We start from the raw sequence: 18,613 nt of genomic DNA, 5'->3' as shown, positions 1-18,613 counted from the left end.
AGTCCTCCAGGTGGGTGACATGATCCCTAATCCCTGGCATGAGGTACGTGTTCAGCCATAAACGAAGCCCCCATTCCACTGTGCCCCCCCACACGACTATCCTACAATTTCTTCCATTCTCTCATGTTCTTCGTGGTGGCTCTTTACATGGGCGTCACCTGCAGCGGGCTCCGGGATTCTCCAGGACAGATGTGAGTGTGGGTGTCTGTCTGTCGCTGTGCCCAGTGCGCACCCTATTACCGTGGTTGAATTTCACACCACGGTAGAGACTGGATGTCAGATGACCCCAGCGGGGAGGCCTGCCAGGGCAGGGATGGGAGCGGCTCTAGCCTGAGCAGGACTGCGCTGGGGTTGGCAGGATGGAGACTTGGATAAGAAAGGGCTTCGGCCTCTGGCCACCGCCTCGCCAGGTGTGTAACACCCTCCTAGTCTTCTGGTGCAAATGCTGTCTCGGGACGAGAGGGCAGGGCTGGGGATGTCAGGAATCCAGTCCCCAANTAGGAAAGATAGTCTTGGGGGGCAGGCTTGGTCAGTAGTAATCAACACTCCCAGTCAGTCCTCCAGGTGGGTGACATGATCCCTAATCCCTGGCATGAGGTACGTGTTCAGCCATAAACGAAGCCCCCATTCCACTGTGCCCCCCCACACGACTATCCTACAATTTCTTCCATTCTCTCATGTTCTTCGTGGTGGCTCTTTACATGGGCGTCACCTGCAGCGGGCTCCGGGATTCTCCAGGACAGATGTGAGTGTGGGTGTCTGTCTGTCGCTGTGCCCAGTGCGCACCCTATTACCGTGGTTGAATTTCACACCACCGTAGAGACTGGATGTCAGATGACCCCAGCGGGGAGGCCTGCCAGGGCAGGGATGGGAGTGGCTCTAGCCTGAGCAGGACTGCGCTGGGGTTGGCAGGATAGAGACTTGGATAAGAAAGGGCTTCGGCCTCCGGCCACCGCCTCGCCAGGTGTGTAACACCCTCCTAGTCTTCTGGTGCAAATGCTGTCTCCGGACGAGAGGGCAGGGCTGGGGATGTCAAGAATCCAGTCCCCAAAGGAATGGCCCAGCCTCGTGTCAGAGCGTCCCAAGGTTGTATCTGTCGGGTGAGGCTGGGTTTCGGTGCCACAAGAAACCACCCCGGTCTCAGGGGCTCTGACGGCGAGGGTCCGCTTGTTGCTCATCCTCCTATGCACTGCGGGTGGGTGGGCTGGGAGTGGGAGGGCCTGCTCACTGGTCTCTTAGGAGCCCGGGCTGGCAGGGGGCCCACCTTGCGGGGTGCTCCTCCCAGACCAACTGCACCCGGCTCTTGTTGCTTCTGCCTGGAAGCGATTGATCCCCAACACTGAGCTGCTAAGCTGCCTTCTCCAACTCCGTCCCCTCGATGCCCTGGCTTGCCCCACCTCTGGTGCCTATGATCTTGACCAGCCCGACACAACTTAACAGTGGCAGCCCTGGGGCCCCACCCCTCACTCATGGGGCCGAGGGATCCCCAGTATCACACCTTTCAACCGAGCAGGAGCTGCCCCACCTCTCGTAGAATTGTCCAGAATGTTCCCGGTCCTCCTCCTGGTTTCTCTCCCCCACACCCCTGGAGAGTGGACTGCTCCTGCGAACTGGGACACAAAGCACACTGGTCTCACCCACCCTCAGCTGCTCAGTGCCTCAGTTTACCCGTACGTAAAACGTGGGCTGCGTCTGTCCCTCCTTATGTTAGGGAGATTCGAAGGATGGCCATAGTAAAGCACCGGCCGGCTCTGTGGAAGAAAGGGGCTCTATCTACTGTCCCAGTTTTGTCCTCTGGTTCTCCACCCCCTACCACCTGGAACCTTCTGGAATGTGCTGCATGGGCCAAACTAGAGAGGGGAGAACCCAGCGATGGGGGCGGGGAGGGTTGGCAAGTGAATGGTCTCAGGCCTGGGAATGTGGAAACACTGGCGAGCGTGTTGCCCAAGAGCCTGTCACTCAGAGGGAAGCAGGGGCAAGGCTGCGAATTGTTGAGGAGGGGCCCTTGGGCCAGTCCATCCGGCATCCTGGGAGGGCAGCTGGGGACAGGGCCCCCTTCAGAAGTGAGGGGGTGCCTGTAGAAACGGCCTCCAGATGTGGGCCACCCTGGGCACCAGGCCCAGGTGCCCGAACTGCAGCCGCAGGGGCCTGCAGGCGTTGAGGTCACTGTAGAGAGCCGGCAGCCCGTAGTGGGGCCGCAGGGGGAAGCGGGCCTGTGGGCTCAGGGCCCCCCAAAGGCCGTGGTGGAGCTGAAACCTGGGAGGCGGAGGTGGGTTCGGGGCCAGGGGGCTGCCCGGCCCTGAGGACAAGGACAGGCTCCGGTCCTGGGGGTTGCTTCCCGTGGAGGGGCTGCTGAAGGGGTCACTGGTGGAGCAGCTGCTGCCGCTGAGGCGGCCAGGCTGGGGGCTGGGTCCCACTCGGGGCTGCAGGGGTGCGACCAGCCGAGGGGACGTCAGGCCCAGCACCGGCTTGGAGGAGGCGAACAGGTGGCGGAACTCCTCGTCAAACAGCTCCACCGCCTGGCCCGTGAACTTGGAGAGGATGTTCCGGTGGACGTGTCCGCAGAGCCAGGTGAAGCTGTGGGAAGGAGGAGAGAGTGAGGGTGGGGGTGGGGGTGGGGTGGAGGGCCACCGCTGGGCCTCTGGGACCTCCCTTGGAGCAATTCCGGGCAACAGTTGGAGTAGTAAGGGGGGGATTCCCACGCCCACTGCCCCGCTGTGCTGCCTCCTTTCATCCTGGCGGAAGCCCTGGAGGGAGACCATGGGGCCCCTTTCACAAATGCCCGCTGGTGAGTGATGAAGCTGCCCGAGTGGCTCTCTGGCCTCAGGTCAGTGCCCCCCTGCGGATGGCCCACAGGCTCTGGTGCCCACTGAGTCCTGGTGTCCTGGACTCTGTGCTCATATGAGTCATCTAGTTACTGGTGGCCGCACCTGCGACAGTGGGAACACCTGCTTCTTCTAAGCACACAGGGGGCTGGAGAGGTCAGCCGCTCCTTGGAGGGCAGGGGCTGTAGGTCTGCGAGAATCTTTGTGGGGAGGGAGAATCCTACGCTCTTTGGGAGTGGGGAGAGGGAACACAGGGCGAGCCCACAGGGATGGGCTGCGAGTGCATTTGCTGGGAAACCCATGAGAGGACACCCTCCGGCAGAGGTCATGTCCCTCCGCCCACCTGCAGGTTTTAAGTGAAAACAAGACGCCCAAGGCATTTATATATTAGCTTTTATGATTCCTTGACGTAACAAAATTTCTTTCGATTTCTGATGGGAACCCCCCCAACCACCACAAAAAGAAAACCCTTGAAAATGTCTGGTGACAGCACAGAAGACCCACCACGAGCATCAGGTTAGAGGTTCCTGCATCCCTGACAATGTGGACCTGGGCATGGCGAGCGATGGGGGCCCTTAGTCAGGGGAGGACAGGTCATCCTCAGGGACAGCGCCAGGGCTGGGCAGAAACAGCCCCCACCAAAGCCTCAGCCTCTATCCACCCCCCCCACCCCCCCCACCCCGTCTGCCTCTGGCCTCAGCAGGGCCTGGGGGGCAGGGCAGGGCCCCCAGGAGGCTGGGGCAATACTGAGAAGAACAATGAGGCTTTGTTTAAACCGCACTTCCTGCCTGGGAGCCACCCACAGGGCCCCAGACTGCTGAGCAGCTGATGCTGGGCTAAGGGCCAGCCAGGTGATCGGGAAGGTGGCAATGACAGGGACAGTAGGACCCCTGGCTACGTTAAGAAATAGGACGCCCTGCATGTTTGGAATCAGGCCAGATTAGGCCAACGACTACGCTCTTTGTGGGGCAAAGCATGTCCAAATGTGCCCCGGTGACATTTCAGGTCCCTATCTGTACATCTTGTGCACCCTGTGCCCCCACCCCAACCTCTTGTGCACCCCCATCCCCACGGGCCCCCGTGTCCCCAAGCATCCCGTGGCACCTGCACGCCCCACCCCACGCACCATGCAGAGATCCCCCTCGCTTACTCTACGCGTCCAAGCAACCTGCGTGCTAGCTTTTACCCTTCCTTTTATCCCACCCATTGTACGAAATGTTTTCTTTTTATTGGGTTTTGACCCTTAATCACATGGAATTGACTTAATCATAATCTTTGGCTGAAGACCCACTCCCATCTTTGGTCCGTTCTGGGCCCATTTTCATGAATGTAGCTATTCACTTCATTATTTTAATGTAATAAGTACCTATGAACCCACCACATAAAATAAAAGCTAGTGGGCCGGGCGGGTGTGGCTCAGAGAATTGAGCACAGGCCTATACACTGAAAGGTCACTGGTTCAATTCCCAGTCAGAGCACAAGCCTGGGTTGTAGGCCAGGTCCCCATTTGCAGGCAGGTGCTCACTGATGTTTCTCTCCCTCTCTTTCTCCCCCTAGCATGTTAACAATAATTGCACTTAACCACATCAAAGATCCTGTAAATCCAACATCTATCATTGTCTATTTTTTTTTTTTTTTGCTCGTTGAAGAGGTATAAAATGGTAACTCATTCTAGCCTGGATTTGCATATTCCTGACCCCACTGATGCTGAACATGTCATCATCCTGTACTTTCACATACGTCCCCCTGGCGAAGTGCCCGCTCACGTCCCTCGCCTACACTTCTGTTGTGACTCATAGGAGTTCTTTGTGGCTCTTGACAGGATTCCATCAGGGCACCATAAAAACTTGCTTCCGGTTTGTAACCCGACTTTCTACTTTCTTGAAGATGTCTTTCCACGAACCAAGGCTCTTCACTGTAATATGAGCACATTTAGCAATCCTTTACAGTCGGTGCATTTTTGGTTTCTGTTTAACACAGACAGCTAGTCCTTACCCTAAATTCTAAAAAAAATCATCTGCCCTGGCTGGTGTGGCTCAGTGGGTTGAGCACTGGCCTGCGGCCCAAAGGCATGCCAGTTCAATCCCTGGTCAGGGCACATGCTGGGGCCTTGCAAGAGGAAGCTGACTGATGTTTCTCTTGTGCTCTTCCTCCCTCCTTTCCCCTCTCTAAAAGTAAATAAATAAAGTCTTTAAAAATAATTTAAAATTGTCTATGCTTTCTACTAAGAGTTTTAAAGTTCATTTTTGACATTTAAGTCCTTTTCATCTAAGAGAGGTGGATTTTTTTGTACATGTGTGAAACAGAAATCAGATTTTTCTTGTGGAGTACTATTGTTTTCCAGCCAGCTCTGTCTCTCCCCGCGGCCCTGGGGCGCCCTGCCCTGTGTGCCGTGAGTCTGTGCCTGGGCTTTTCCTGTCTGTTGCGTTTGTCAGTTTGTCTTGCCAGGGAGCTGCAGTAACCGAGACAAACTGAGACAGCTCTGTGATGAGTCCTGATCTCTGGTAGGGCAACTCCTGCCTGTTCCTCTTCAGGCTTAGCTCCCGCTGGAGAGACACATTGCACACCATGGCCTAGTCACATACACAAATACGTGCATAACCTCAGAGTAACTCCCAGAACCTCCCTTACCTCGATGTGCTCTGAGTATTCTTCCTCTCGCCTATTTCATTAAAAAAAAAAAAAAGGAAAAGCCAGGCATCATCCACTAAGTGTTTTCATGCACAGTTTGAAAAGCTCTGTTTCTCTAGCCACCCTGGCTGGCCAGGAGCTGACATGGACTTTCGCTCACTGCTTCATTCACGTGGGATGTGCAGACACTGTATCAACTGTGCTTCCTGCCAGGAGTGCGACAGAGAGGGAAACAGACCCAGTCCAGGTTCTGGGAGCGCGTTGTTCATAACGTTGGCTAAACAGGTCCACAGAGAAGTTCTCTAGGGAATGACTTAGAAGCTGCCACCTGCACAGTAAGTTAGCAGGATGGAGACAATAGGGATGAGCTCTCCAGCAGAGGAGTGAAACAGCAAGTGCAAAGGGTCTGGGGCATGAAAGGGCATGAAAGGCCTGGGAGGAGGCTGGTGTGGTTGCAGCACGGTGGAGGGGGAAGAAGATTCTCGATGAGACAGAGACCATGGTAAGAATGTGGATTTTGTCCTATGATCAGTGACAAGCGTGGAAGGATCGTAATGTTGATTCAATCTGGTTTGTGCTTAGAAATCCTTCTGCTCTGGGCAGAGGAAGCCCAGAGGTGGTAGTGTGGGTCAGGGCAGGAGTAGACTCAGGGGCCAGTTAGAAGCCATGCTGGTAGGTATCATGCTGTTCCTCATGCTGTTCCAGCTGCCTCATTTTGCCCCTCATCCCCATCCCAACCTTTCTCTTGCTCCAAGGCCCGCTCCCACCTCTGAGACCTGGGAGCAGAAGGGGGGCTCCCTCCTGTCTGACCCCAGAGCACCTTCTCAGCTCACCCTGATCCTAGAGCGCACATCGCCTGACTCCGTGGCCACTTACCCACGTCTTTTGAGGGGAGAGGAGTTCTGTGTCTCCAGCACCTGGTAACAGCGCCTGTGCTGGGGCAAGACCCTCAACAAGAACTTAAATGTTGAAATGCACCTGGGGCCTGGCACAAAGCTCACCAAGGTTAACTGGGCTTCATTCACCAGCACTGAGGGCCGGGCCAGCACTGGAGGTGAGTTCTGGAAGGACCGATGCCACTGAAAACTGGGCTTACATCCCCTAACAAAAATACAATTTCCCCCTCTTCACTCTCTCTTTTAGAATTTCTTTCTCTGTCTGTTTCAACCATATGGAAGTCTTTTTAATGGCTCAATAAGCCTCTTGCCAGTCTCGCAAGTGGTTGCTAGGGGTTGAGTATGGGGAGTGACTGCTTAATGGTGAAGGGATGCGGCCAAGACATCCCAGAATATATAGGTCTTGGACATAAGAGATAATTTCAGCCGAAGGAATTTGAGAAACAGAGCTGGGAACTGAACTTAAGCCACCTGACTCGTAGGCTGGGCTGCTGCCGCTTCTAGTCCAGGTACCACCCGTAGGTCCTGCAGAATTTGGTGATGCTCTGACAGGGAAGGGGAGAAGGGACCGAAAGCTGGTGGTTGGGGGCCACAGAGAGGGGTGTTTGTCATTTATCTAGGACACTGTGACAGTTCAGCAAGCCTCGGTCATTCCGAAGTGAGAGGAAGGCTATCTTGGTGCCCTCCAGTCTTCTTGGGGGACCACATGTCTCCTCCCCCAGCCAAGCTGATATCATTCAGGCCTGTCTTGCTTGGTAGCCCCCCAGGACTCACCCTTTCAGATCTGTGCCCTTCCCTCAGGCCCTTGCCAGAGAACTGGCTGGCTAATGGGAATCATTTATTGAGCACCTACTACATGCTAGGAGCTATGCCACCTGTCTTGCAAACTTTATCTGCAAGGGAAGGTATTGTTACCCCCACCCCCCCATTTAACAGATAAGGAAAGTGATGCCATAAAAAGAATTGAATTGTGCACTTTAAATGGGTGAATTACCTGGTATTTGAATTATATCTCAATACATTTGTTATATTAAAATAAAACACTTGAAAATAAAATGGGGACCACACACACCCTGAAACAAATTGCAGGGTTTTATAATCCCCCCTGAGAGAGCTAAGGAGGGAATAAGCGGATTCTGTGTCTTGTTGTAATATCAAGGGAAACTGAGGCACTGGATTGTGCCCCTCTACCCCGAAGTCCTCCTGGGAGAGGCTCATTTCTGCCCTTTTGCCCAGGCTCATCCTCCTTCCTGGTGGCCGCTGGCAGCGGGTGGGCCTGAGCACCGGGGGCTAGTCTGCACCACACTCAGCCTTGGCCTCCACGAAGCCCCGCACACAGCTGAAACCCAGGGCTCACCTGTACGACCCCGAGAGGACATATCTCCAGTCCGAGATGATGAACTTCTCCTGGATCTGGCCAGTGAACTTCCGGCCGGATTTGGCACAGTACACTTCTGCCTCCACACTCCGGATGGAGATGTTCTGTTGGAAGGAAGGTCCAGGCATCGCTCGTTAATTATGTGTTTACGGACACACGCTTGCCTTGGACAAAGTCTGGGAGGGTGCGTACCAACATATAAACAGGGGTGTCTCTAGGTGGTGGGGTTATGGCCATTTTAGTTTTGGACTTGGCCCAATTTTCTAAATTTCCTTCACTGTCCTAACATTACTCAAAGTAATGGAGCAGGAAAAGGAAGTGGGAGAAGGTAGAACTTTTAAAAAGCAGAAAAGAGAAGACAAGGGCCTGGTGCCCCTGGAGCCCTCAGTCCAGGCTCCCCTGGACCACAGAGGTCAGGCAGGCCCAGCCCTGCCCTGCAGGTGACTTTAGTGACCTGAGTCCCTGACCCCAGGCTGGTCAGAGGGAAGGCTCAGAGCAGCCAGGGCTGAACAACAAAAAAAAGGCGTGTCCTCGACCCAAATCACTGTGGGTCCTGTTTGTCCCCTTCCTCCCCCACAGCGTCTGCTGCCCCAGCCCTCACGGAGCCCTTGGGAGGCCGGAGAAATGACTGGCAGGGGAAGCTTGGGGCTCTCAGAGTGGGGGGTGGGGGGCACTGCTGAGACCATGGGAAAGCCTGCAGCTGCTGGGCGTGCTCAGGGACAATGGCACCTCCAGCCTCTCCAGGCAGCTAGGTGAGGTCAAAGGGCTGTGGGCAGAAGCGATGAAAATCTCTGCCAGGTCGGGTCTTCTTCCCGCAGGACCCTCCTGCCCCCTGTCTCCCATCACTGCAGCCCAGGAGGCCACATATTCCTCATGAAGTAGCTACAAGACGAGGGAGGGCGGCCTGGCCTACACTCTGAGCAAGAAATAAACCTTTACTGCGTGAAGCCATTGACGGTGGGGGAGGGTTGTTACCGCAGCACAGCCTGTCTTGCTCTCACACAGGCACCTCCCGGGCTCTCCTCGGGGCCCCTACCTTGAGGTGACCGTCTGAGATCTGCGCTTTGTCACACATCTCCTGGAAGAGCCTCACACCTCCCTGGTCCAGGAGCACACAGACGAACACCCCGCGCTTGTTGGCCGCCTCCAGAATGTCACAGAAGATCTCCATGTCTGTGAACACGTCCATCAGGACGGCCAGAACCTGGGCGGGGAAGAGTGGTCCAATACCAGAAGAGTCAGCCAAAGTCCCTCAGTTCCCATGGGCCTGGGAGAGCTGGTCCCACTGGGTCTGAGTTAGAGGGAAAGGGAGGTGGGTTTGAGGGAGGGCCTGGCAGCTGGGGAGGAGGCTCCTGCTTCTGTTCTGCTCCACCCTCCAGCCCCACCATGCTCCGCTGGCCTCTCTGCCGATGGTGGGAATGAGGATGCTGAGCAGGGAGGAGAGAAAGCATAAAGAGAGGGGAAGAGAAGAAGGGGAGGTGGCCAGGTAGGTTTAAAGGAGAGGGGTAGATTTAACTTCATAAGTTCTCAGGCATCTGCAGCTCGAGGGTGCTCTGTGGCCACTGGTTTTCAAATGTTTTTAAGCTGTGGAATCATTGCCTCAACCATAATCCTTGTAGAGACTATATATNGGCCTGGCAGCTGGGGAGGAGGCTCCTGCTTCTGTTCTGCTCCACCCTCCAGCCCCACCATGCTCCGCTGGCCTCTCTGCCGATGGTGGGAATGAGGATGCTGAGCAGGGAGGAGAGAAAGCATAAAGAGAGGGGAAGAGAAGAAGGGGAGGTGGCCAGGTAGGTTTAAAGGAGAGGGGTAGATTTAACTTCATGAGTTCTCAGGCATCTGCAGCTCGAGGGTGCTCTGTGGCCACTGGTTTTCAAATGTTTTTAAGCTGTGGAATCGTTGCCTCAACCATAATCCTTGTAGAGACTATATATATATATAATTTATTGATTTTAGAGAGAGAGAGAGGAAGGGAGAATGAGAGAGAGAAACATCAATTTGTCATTCCACTTATCTTTTATTGTGTCCTGACTGGGGATCTTACCCACAACCTTGGCATATCAGGACAATGCTCTAACCAACTGAGCCACCTGGCCAGAGCAAGAGAACCTCCCCTCCAACCCACACATAAACTAGACTGGCCAGTGGGGCGAGGGGACTCCTGCTCTGCCAGCAGTAACTGTGTCTTCTTCCATCACAACGGAAACTCAAGGAGTGGGAAGCCCTAGATACCCAGGAAGCGGGAGAGACTTATGTGATCCTGCCTACCCAGCATGCACCCCTCTCCTTCTAACAACAGCACCACACTCCACAGGAAGAAATCACTTCTTCTCCACCATATGATTTCACTTATAGATGGAATCTACGGAACAAAATTAAGAAACAGACAAAACAGAAACAGACTCATAGACACGGAGAACAAACTGACGGTCGCCAGAGCGGGAGTGGATTGGGGGGCCTGCGGGGAAAGCGTGACGGGATTAAGGAGTAGAAATCGGTAATCACAGAGTAGTCACAGGGATGTAAAGTACAGCACAGGGAATTCAGTCAACAATATCGTAATAACTACGTGTAGTTATTCCAGGTGGGCACTGGAAATACCAGGGCAATGCTTCGTAAAGTGTATGATCATCTGACCACAGTGCTGTACACCTGGAACCAATACAAAATAGTAGTGCATGTAAACTGCAATTGAAAAATAAAATGTAAAAGATCACCTTTTCTCCATAATCGGTGTGGTTTGGGTGGGATTTCTGCCCCGCCCTGGATTGAGCATGGGGAGGGCACATCCCCAAGGCCAGACCAGTGAGAACACTGCATCCCCCACTGGCCCCAGAGATTGGCACGGGGGTGGCCACACGATCTGAACAAAGTATCTAATGAGGGTCAGCCTAGGACTTTTGCTGGGACTCTTGGGGAGGCATTCGTTTTACTGGGGTTGCTCAGAGAGCGGGCTGTAAACTACAGCAGCTGGCAGCAGCTGGCCACCACGTGGGGACAACCTGCCTGAACACAAAGCCAGCCCTGAAGAGAGCAAGCCCAGGGGTGGGGACCAATTGCCATGGCATCATTTGACCATCCGGTTTCAGCCGTGACTGCAGCCAGTCCTACCCTTGACTTCTCCACTGTGGATGCCAATGCATAGTCTCCCTCTTGTGCTCATTTGGGGTCACTTTCTGTGGTACTGTAATTTATAGTAAGAAATGCATAGTTTGCCTTAATCCTGTGGCTGGCACCGAGCTCCGAAAAACCTCGGAAAGTCCTGAGTGATGGGAGCAGTCACAGCATGTGAAACCACAGGCCAAACTGGAGGGTGGGGCTGGTCACCGGAAGATCCCACCTGTGATGCCAGGAGTGTGGCTTTCAGCCCCCGCTCCCCCCTCCCCCTCCCTCCAGCCCCTGAGATGGAAAGGGAGCTAGAAGTTGGATCAATCACCAATGGCCAATGATATAATCAACTGTATGTATGTAATGAAGCCTCCAGAAAGACCCAGAAGAATGGGTTCAGAGAGCTTCCAGGTCAGTGGACAAGTGAGGATTTGGGGCGAGTGCTGGGCTGGGAGAGGGCCTGGGCGCTCGGGCCCTTTTCCCGTACCTGCCCTATGTGTCGCTTCTATCTCAATCTTCCTGAGTTACGTCCTTTTGTAATGAATTGGTTGTCTAGTAACTAAAATGTTTCTATGAGTGTGGTGAGCCACCCTAGGAATTTAATCAAACCCACAGAAGAGGGCATTGGAATCTCTAACCTGTAGCTGGTCGGTCCAAAGCACAGGTCATGTTGTGAGTGGCGTGAGTTGAATTGGAGGGCACCCAGCTGGTGTCAGAGAAGCGCTTGGTGGTGTGGGAAAACACCCCCACACAGTGGAACTGGAGCAGAACTAGACTTCTTTTTGTCATCCAGTGACGAATCCTTCCTACTAGGACAAAAGCCACTTTCTCAGGCTCTTTCCCAAAGCTAACAAGAACCCCAAGCATGACTGACCCTAACTGCTCTATGGGCCTCTATCCACAGGACTAGAAATTACTGGAAGTGCCCTGAAGGCGCAGAGGTTCCGGGAACACACGAAACCGGACAGACCAGAAACGGGACACACCAGGCCGCCACGACCAGACCCCAGGCCTCACTGACCAGACACCCAGACTCGGCACCCGAAGATAACATCAGAACAAGCCGCTCTGCAGCCACCCCATAGCCCAGTAAAAACTCACGGCCCCACGACCCCTCGGGGCTGGTGCAGGTCTCCACGCCCAGCCCTGCCCCTCCCTTGGAAAAGTCAAAACAAAACCTTTCCCCCCTGTGCTTCTTTTTCGTTGTGAATTCCTTCCCAGCCCCTGCATCACCGACCACCCTAACACTTCCTCATTTAAACGGTGGTCTATTGACGGGTCAATTACTACGACAATTACCATGGTGATATAGAAACTCTAAGACTGGATGAAATGGTAAAATAAAACTTGCCACGTAATACATGCTCAACAAACACGTATTAACAATTAATGAATTAGATGCACACACACACAACACAGAACGAGGGTATGTCCACTAGGTTGCAGTGAGGGAAAGAGATCAGTGTGCAGATAGACAAGCACAAAGCCCAAAGCAGCGGTCATGACTGACCCGCGGACTGTGGCGGTCGTTTTCCTTCAACAGTACCAGTGATAGCCATGTGCCTCCCTCCCCAGCTACAGCCAGCCCAGGAGGTGGCTGGCACCCACTCGGAGCTGCCCTTCTGGTCCTTGCTGTGCGGCACCGGGATGGGGCGGGGCCTGCCTCGAAACCGCTCACCCTGGGCCGCAAGGCAGCAAACGCACTCTTGGGGCCAGACACATGACCCTGGGGGACCGTGCCCTGCTGTGCGTGATTAAGTACCTGCACACATTCATGACACCAGTAACGCCACGGTCCTCTCTGCTGAAGGACCAGTGCCTCCTCCCCCAAGTTCTTGACAGAAGAGACCGTTCTCTCTCCCCGGGATGTCAGCAAAGCCTCTGGGCTGCCTTCCAGGAGTCCTTGTCTCCCTGAGCCTTTCTGCTCTGGCGGCCTCCCTCGGTCCCTGCCTGACCCTAGACCCTCCTCCCTCTGCCCACTGCCCCCCTCCCTCAGACCAGCTGGCAGTGACCCAGTAATGTGTGTGTGTCAGGGGAAGAGTAAGGGGGACACAGCCCGTCCAGGGCGGGGTCTCAGCCGGAATCTGTGTGGGTGGGGAGCTTCTTCCTCCTGGTTCCGCTGCAGGCCCCTCCACCCACCCACCCTCCCAGAGGGCTCCTTCGAATTTCTTTCTGCAGTGAATCTGTATTTCTTGCCCAGAGAAAGGGAGGGGCAGAAGGAGAGGGGTTTGAGCGAGCAGAGGAAGCTTGCCTTCCGAAGTTCTTCAGCTTTCTGGTCTCAGGACCCCTCACACTCTTAAAAAATCACTGAGGATTCCAAAGAGCCTTGGTTCATGTGGATTAAAGCCGTTGATATTTGCCGTACTAGAAACTAAAACTGAGGACATTTAAAAATGTGTATGTTTTAGTTATTTGTGAATAACTAACATTAGCTACTTAAAACAATATTAAGCCCATTACGTGTTTAACATAAATAACCACTTTCATGAAAAATAACTGTATCTTCCAGAACAACAACAGAATGCAGCGAGCAGAGTGGCGCTGTCGTACTGGGCTGTAAATCCCTGTGGCGTCTGGCTTCCCAGACGGCTTGCGTTGCCTGTCTGCTTCTGTGGCAATCTGCTGTGATACGCTGTTCGGGTGGAAGTATACAGAGACATTGTAGATGGGCCTGGCACAGATAAGAGGTTAAAAAGGGCCTGAGTGAAAGGGTCTCAGGATCCATGGCCACATTTGGAGAGTGTACTAACAAGGCTTTGTTTTTCACATTTTATGGTGTTTGACATCCCGGAGGCAGCAGATTTCTAGAGACAGCAAACACCTTGCCTCTGAGCACATCTTTGAGATGCAAAGCAAGCAAGACAGAGCCCATACTCCAACTGCCCCCTTATTTAACTCACGCACAGCACGTAGCCCTGCCCTTACTCACCCAGGGCCAGGTCCTGGGCAACTCGGGGCCACCCAGAGCCCAGAGCCTGCCAAAATGATTCAGTCTGGCCAGTCTTACACTGTTCTCTGTGCTCTGCTTTGTCATTCCTGCAAAACCAAAACAAAGGCCCTGCCCATCCTTTCCCCTTGCTTGTCCTGTCTGCTGACCACCCTGGTGCTTTGCCTGGGGCCCTGCGTGGCTTCTACTTCTAGGGACAGTGCACACAGACCTCTTCCTCCTTGTCTGCGTGGCTTGCTGCACCTGGTTGAAGCAAAACCTCAGGCACATATAAGAGCAAAGAACTGTTGCTCACTCGTTAGCCCCAGGCATAAGGCACAGCACCTTCTAGCCCCACCACCTTCTGATCCTTGTCCCCACCCACATCACTCCTTCAGGTCTGTCCTTACCAGGTGGGTGACCGTGTGTTCCCACCTCCTGGACCCTCAAGTCCCCTCATACCCGACCTTGGTGTTTGACACTCCCTAGACCTGGAATTCCTTTTCCTTCCCTCTCTGCCTGGCAAACTCTTACTCAGCCTTCGAGTCTCAGCTCAGAGGCCACCTGTTCGTGAAGCCTGCCTTAGTCACCTCCTGTCCACTTCCAGGAACAAAGGGTTGCTCAAGCTCAAGGCTGCCACCCACAAGTGTGTTCCACCCCTCCACTCCCTTCCACCCTTGGCCCTCCTCCCCTCTCCTCTCTGCTCTCCCAGGGCAGTTGTCAGGGAGCTGCCTGAAGGGAAGGAGGCTTCTCGCTCTGCTCTGCCACGCTGGCAGGGCTGGCGGAATTCCAGGCACCGCGACTGGAACGTGGTCAGGAGTTCTCAGTGTCCTGGGTCACGGGCCATAAGTGGCTGCCTGCGGTCAGCTGTAGCTGCTTCTAACCCAGCTGCATAAAACAACTCTTCAGCACAGGGCTAGAAGCCCACCGTGCCCTCCCAAAGCTTCAGATGGGCGAGACGGACTCCCAGGGAAGAAACATCATCTGTAAAGATGCCCCATCTCTGTCTTTGTCTATCATCACTTAAACTTAAAAATTTGGTCATGTTGAAAAGAACTAAAAAAATCAGACACGTAAGCCTTTTTTTTTGCAGCGGTCCCAAGTTTAATACTGTGTGAAATCAGCAGACTCCAGACAAACCCACCAGGGGTGGGAAGGTTAAGTGTAGATAGTTGGGTGCGGGGCGGGGGGGGGGAAGGGAGTGGAGTTACGGAAAATTTAAACAAGAGGTAACATGGGTGGGATGTTGACTTTTCCTGTCACTGGGCTGCTTCAGAGCAGCGTCTCATGTTTTTGTGGCTGGGTGGCAATAGTAATTGACAGATGGTCTGAGGCAGGCACCCAGGAATGCCAGCCCTACCTACGTGGGGTCACGACCCGGGGCAAGTCCCTTAGCCTCCCAGGCCTTAGAGTCCATGCGGGACTAAGGTCCCTTCCAGCTCCAGGGCCTGTTTCCAGGTGTGCTGGCTCAGTCTCTCCGTGCGGGAACAGGAAGTTCACTGCTCTCCTGGGGCCAGGATGGCTGGTGTTGGGGAAATTTTTAGCTGAAGCTGGGTGAGCGACCAGCTCACAGGGTGAGCGACCCTCCCTGGAGAGAAGCCAGGCTGGGACATGTGAAACATAATCCCCTGGCTGAGTCCGCCTCCTTCCCCTCTGCCCCACCCAGCAAGGTTCTTCCTCACACTCCCCAGCCCCCACAATCTCACCTCTGTGCCCTGAGGCACCTGCTGTCCTTTCTTTCACCGACACAGCCTGTTATGAATTTGAGACAAGGCTCACAAACCAGATGTCACCTAGAAATGAGGATGGCCAGCTCCTCCTAGCAGGCAGGCCGAAGACCTGGCTCTGTTAGGGCTGAGCTGTGGCCACCTCTTTGGGTGGGTTCTCCTTGGCCACAAACCCTGCCACTCCCTCGCGAGGTCCCCATGAACTTCACCCATTTTGTTGCCCGTCAGGCCTTTGCAGGCAGAGTTTGTCACACTCACACACACACAGGCTTAAGGACGGGCTGCTCCCACAGAGATGCCAGGGCGGCTGGATTCCCAGCTACAGGCTGTCCCTGAAAGTAGGTTGTGACCCCTGCTGAGACCTTCAATGGCTTCCAGTCGCCCACAGTGGGAAGAGCAAACTCCTTAGCAAGGCTCACAACCTCTCCAGTTCCTCTCCCACCTCCTGCCACTCAATGCTGAGTGACGTGCAGACCCTCAAATCCACCATGCTCTGTGTTCGGGCCCTCGAGTGCGCTGTTCCTTCTGCCTGGGACCCCCTCGTCTTCACCTGACCGACCAATGCCTACTCCCTCTTAGGACCCAAAGTCCTCTCTTCGGGAAGCCCTTTCCTGAATTCCCAGGCCAGGCCAAGTGCCTCGCCTCCATGCTTCCAAATGAAGGGGCCACGCCACTGGGGTACCCACTTGTTCCTTGTCCTCTCTGACTTTGCTCAGCCCTGTCTGTGCACAAGTGACCGTGAGGCATCTGGACCCATGGGTGGTTGGGCAGAAAAGGGACTAAGTTAGATTTGAAGTACAGAAGAAGTGATCCAGCAGCATGGAGCCCGGGTGGTTGTGCATTGAGAAGGAAGACGAGGGCCAGGCAGGAAAGTATTGTGGGGGTCTCAGTGAAGGGGGGTGGCAGCTGGGACCCAGACTAGATGGATAGATTCAGGAAGCCAGTGATCCCTGGTAAGGCAGAAAGTGACATCCCTGACTCCATTGCTTAAAGCGGGACGCACCCCTCACTCCCTCCTCCACCAGCCCCCATTCCTCCCGCCCATGGCCAAGGAGACACAGGTTGGGCCACCGCTACCTGGTTGGTCCGAGCGATGCAGCGGCGGATGAGGTCTCTGATGTTGTTGTGCTTGTCCATCTGGAAGTACACGGTGGCGCTGGACTTCTCCTTCAGGTAGGGCTTCTCAGCCGAGGCCCAGGTGTGCAGCAGGGCAGGCTCGCTGCCCTCCGAGGCCACAGGGTAGTAGGTACCTGACTGCAGCGAGCAGGAGTCCAGTCCCTTGGTTTCTGCCTCGGCACCTCCTGGGGTCTCCGGAGTGCAGGGGGGCTCCTGGGCCTGGGCCTGGATGTACTGGGTCTCCACGGAGGACAAGAAGTCCACCTCACCTTCCTTGAGGAGGACCTGCCAGTAGGCCTCAGGCCCCCCATCCAAGAGGGCGTCTGTGGCCAGCCGGGCGCTCTCATTGTCACTGAAGTCAGTCCTGGCTGGCCGGACCCACTGGCTCTTGACATCCTCCAGACGTTTGCGGATCTTGCCCATGTGCCTTGACCGGCTCATGCCGCCCTGCCCCTGAGTTGTGGTGGGGAGGCTGGCACTCCAGCTGTTCTTGATGTCAGGGGCAAGCAGGCCACACCACTGTGGAGGAGCAGAGCCCCTGGACCTCCTGGAAGGCACTCAAATCTCAGGACCAGTGTGCACCCAGGATCCAGGGCTACCTGCTACCCTCACACCCACTCTAAGGGAGTGATTTCCCGCTGTCTGTCCTGTGCAATGCTTCACCGAGATCTCCAGCTGCAAACAGGGGTTGGCATATCTCTGAGAGATACCTGCCCTGCCCACAGGCCAGGGGGCTGGCTCAGTCACGCCTTGGCACACTCAGCCTGGGAGATTCCCCCCTCCCAGAAGCAGTGGGAGGCCTCGGCGAGCCACATTTCCGCTTGCTTGTTGCACAACTGTCCTGGAGACCCTCGGTCTGTGTTACAAACCCGGGGTTCTCCCCCAGCACCACCATCCCTGAGCCAGATCCCCTCCTGTGCCCCTCAGTTGAGACACCGACTGCCTCAAAGACCAGGATGTCCCTATGGGGAACAGGCTGCCCCCGGGATCTGCCTTCCAACTTGTGTGAGCATGGAAGCTGGATGCGGGCCAGGTGCTGCACCTTTCTCCTGGTAACACCCAAGTTCCCGGTCCTCCTTGTCCTCCCTGTCCTCTGAAGAAGCTCTTCTCTCCCATCTCTTCCCTGCATGTGATTGTCGTGGTCGTGTTTGAACAGAGGCCCCAGAGTGGTTCCAGGTCTGGGCCCAGCGCTGAGAGGACCCTGCCACTGTGTCTGGGCCAAGGGACCCACGGGATCCATCTGTCTCACTGCCGGAGGGGCAGGTGGCGGCGGGTGTGTTTGAAGTATGGGAACTCCCAAGGGAGAAGCCGCATTTTCTTTCCAGGTGAGGTCATGGTCAATTCCACGTCAGTGGAATGCGGTATCTACAGTCCTGATCGTCTATGATTGGGTTCTGCCGGAAACAGACTCTGAGAGTAGGATTCAAGTGCGGCCATCCCCCTATACCTACAGGGGGGTTGTTCCAGGACCCCCACAGACACCGAGTGGATGCTCAAGCCCCTTATATGAAATGGGCCAGTATTTGCATGTCACCTAGGCACGATGTCCCTCCTTTATACTCTAAATCTCTAGACGGTTTCTAGCACCCACAACAATGCAAATGTTATGTAAATAGTTGTGATCCTGTATTATTCAGGGAATAAAGACAAGAAAAAAGTCTGTCCATGTTCAATACAGAAGCATCCATTGCAGGCCCAACTTACATAGTCAGAAACAATGTCACATTTTTCTATCTTTTTTTGAAAATGCTTGATCAGTGGTTGGTTGAATTTGCGGATGCGTAAACCACAGACAGGGACCCACAGATGAGGAATCTGCAGATACAAAGGTTGCCAGTTGGGAGATGATCCCCAGAAGCACAGACGGGGGAGAAGAGAGCGAGGCAGGAAGGGCAGGGAGCCATCTGGGGCGTGTTAATGAGCAGGTCACCCCAGTGGGGTTATGAACACGTGTGGGGTCCAGTCCTGTGAGGGCCCCGGGGGGTGGTGTAGAACCCATCTCAGAT

The 18,613-nt window shown here is 54.8% G+C and overlaps 1 protein-coding gene across 1 annotated transcript; it reads right to left on the bottom strand.

The window, feature by feature from the left end:
- Nucleotides 1-1,238: 1,238 nt before the first annotated feature.
- On the bottom strand, nucleotides 1,239-17,441 carry SACK1A (scaffolding CK1 anchoring protein A). Its single transcript, XM_037048472.1, has 4 exons — nucleotides 16,569-17,441; nucleotides 8,767-8,934; nucleotides 7,710-7,834; nucleotides 1,239-2,577 (listed from the first exon to the last, which is right to left on the bottom strand). The coding sequence occupies exons 1-4, from the start codon at nucleotides 17,046-17,048 to the stop codon at nucleotides 2,058-2,060; spliced, it is 1,293 nt and encodes a 430-aa protein (XP_036904367.1). The 5' UTR covers nucleotides 17,049-17,441; the 3' UTR covers nucleotides 1,239-2,057.
- Nucleotides 17,442-18,613: the final 1,172 nt, after the last annotated feature.

This window comes from Sturnira hondurensis, unplaced genomic scaffold (genome assembly GCF_014824575.4).
Source record: "Sturnira hondurensis isolate 20B ecotype Veracruz unplaced genomic scaffold, ASM1482457v3 Scaffold0006413, whole genome shotgun sequence".
NCBI classification, from domain to species: domain Eukaryota; kingdom Metazoa; phylum Chordata; class Mammalia; order Chiroptera; family Phyllostomidae; genus Sturnira; species Sturnira hondurensis.
The sequence above is the reverse complement of the archived record's forward strand: the minus strand, read 5'-3'. Positions and strand labels throughout refer to the sequence as shown.

Bases quoted from the DNA above. Each gene is read 5' to 3' on its own strand.
- SACK1A (XM_037048472.1), bottom strand. From the start codon at position 17,048: ATGAGCCGGTCAAGGCACATGGGCAAGATCCGCAAACGTCTGGAGGAT. The intron at 7,835-8,766 runs GTAGGGGCCCCG...TCCTTCCAACAG, and splicing joins TCTCAGACGGTCACCTCAAG to AACATCTCCATCCGGAGTGT. The intron at 2,578-7,709 runs GTGAGCCCTGGG...TCCTTCCCACAG, and splicing joins GTCCTCTCGGGGTCGTACAG to CTTCACCTGGCTCTGCGGAC.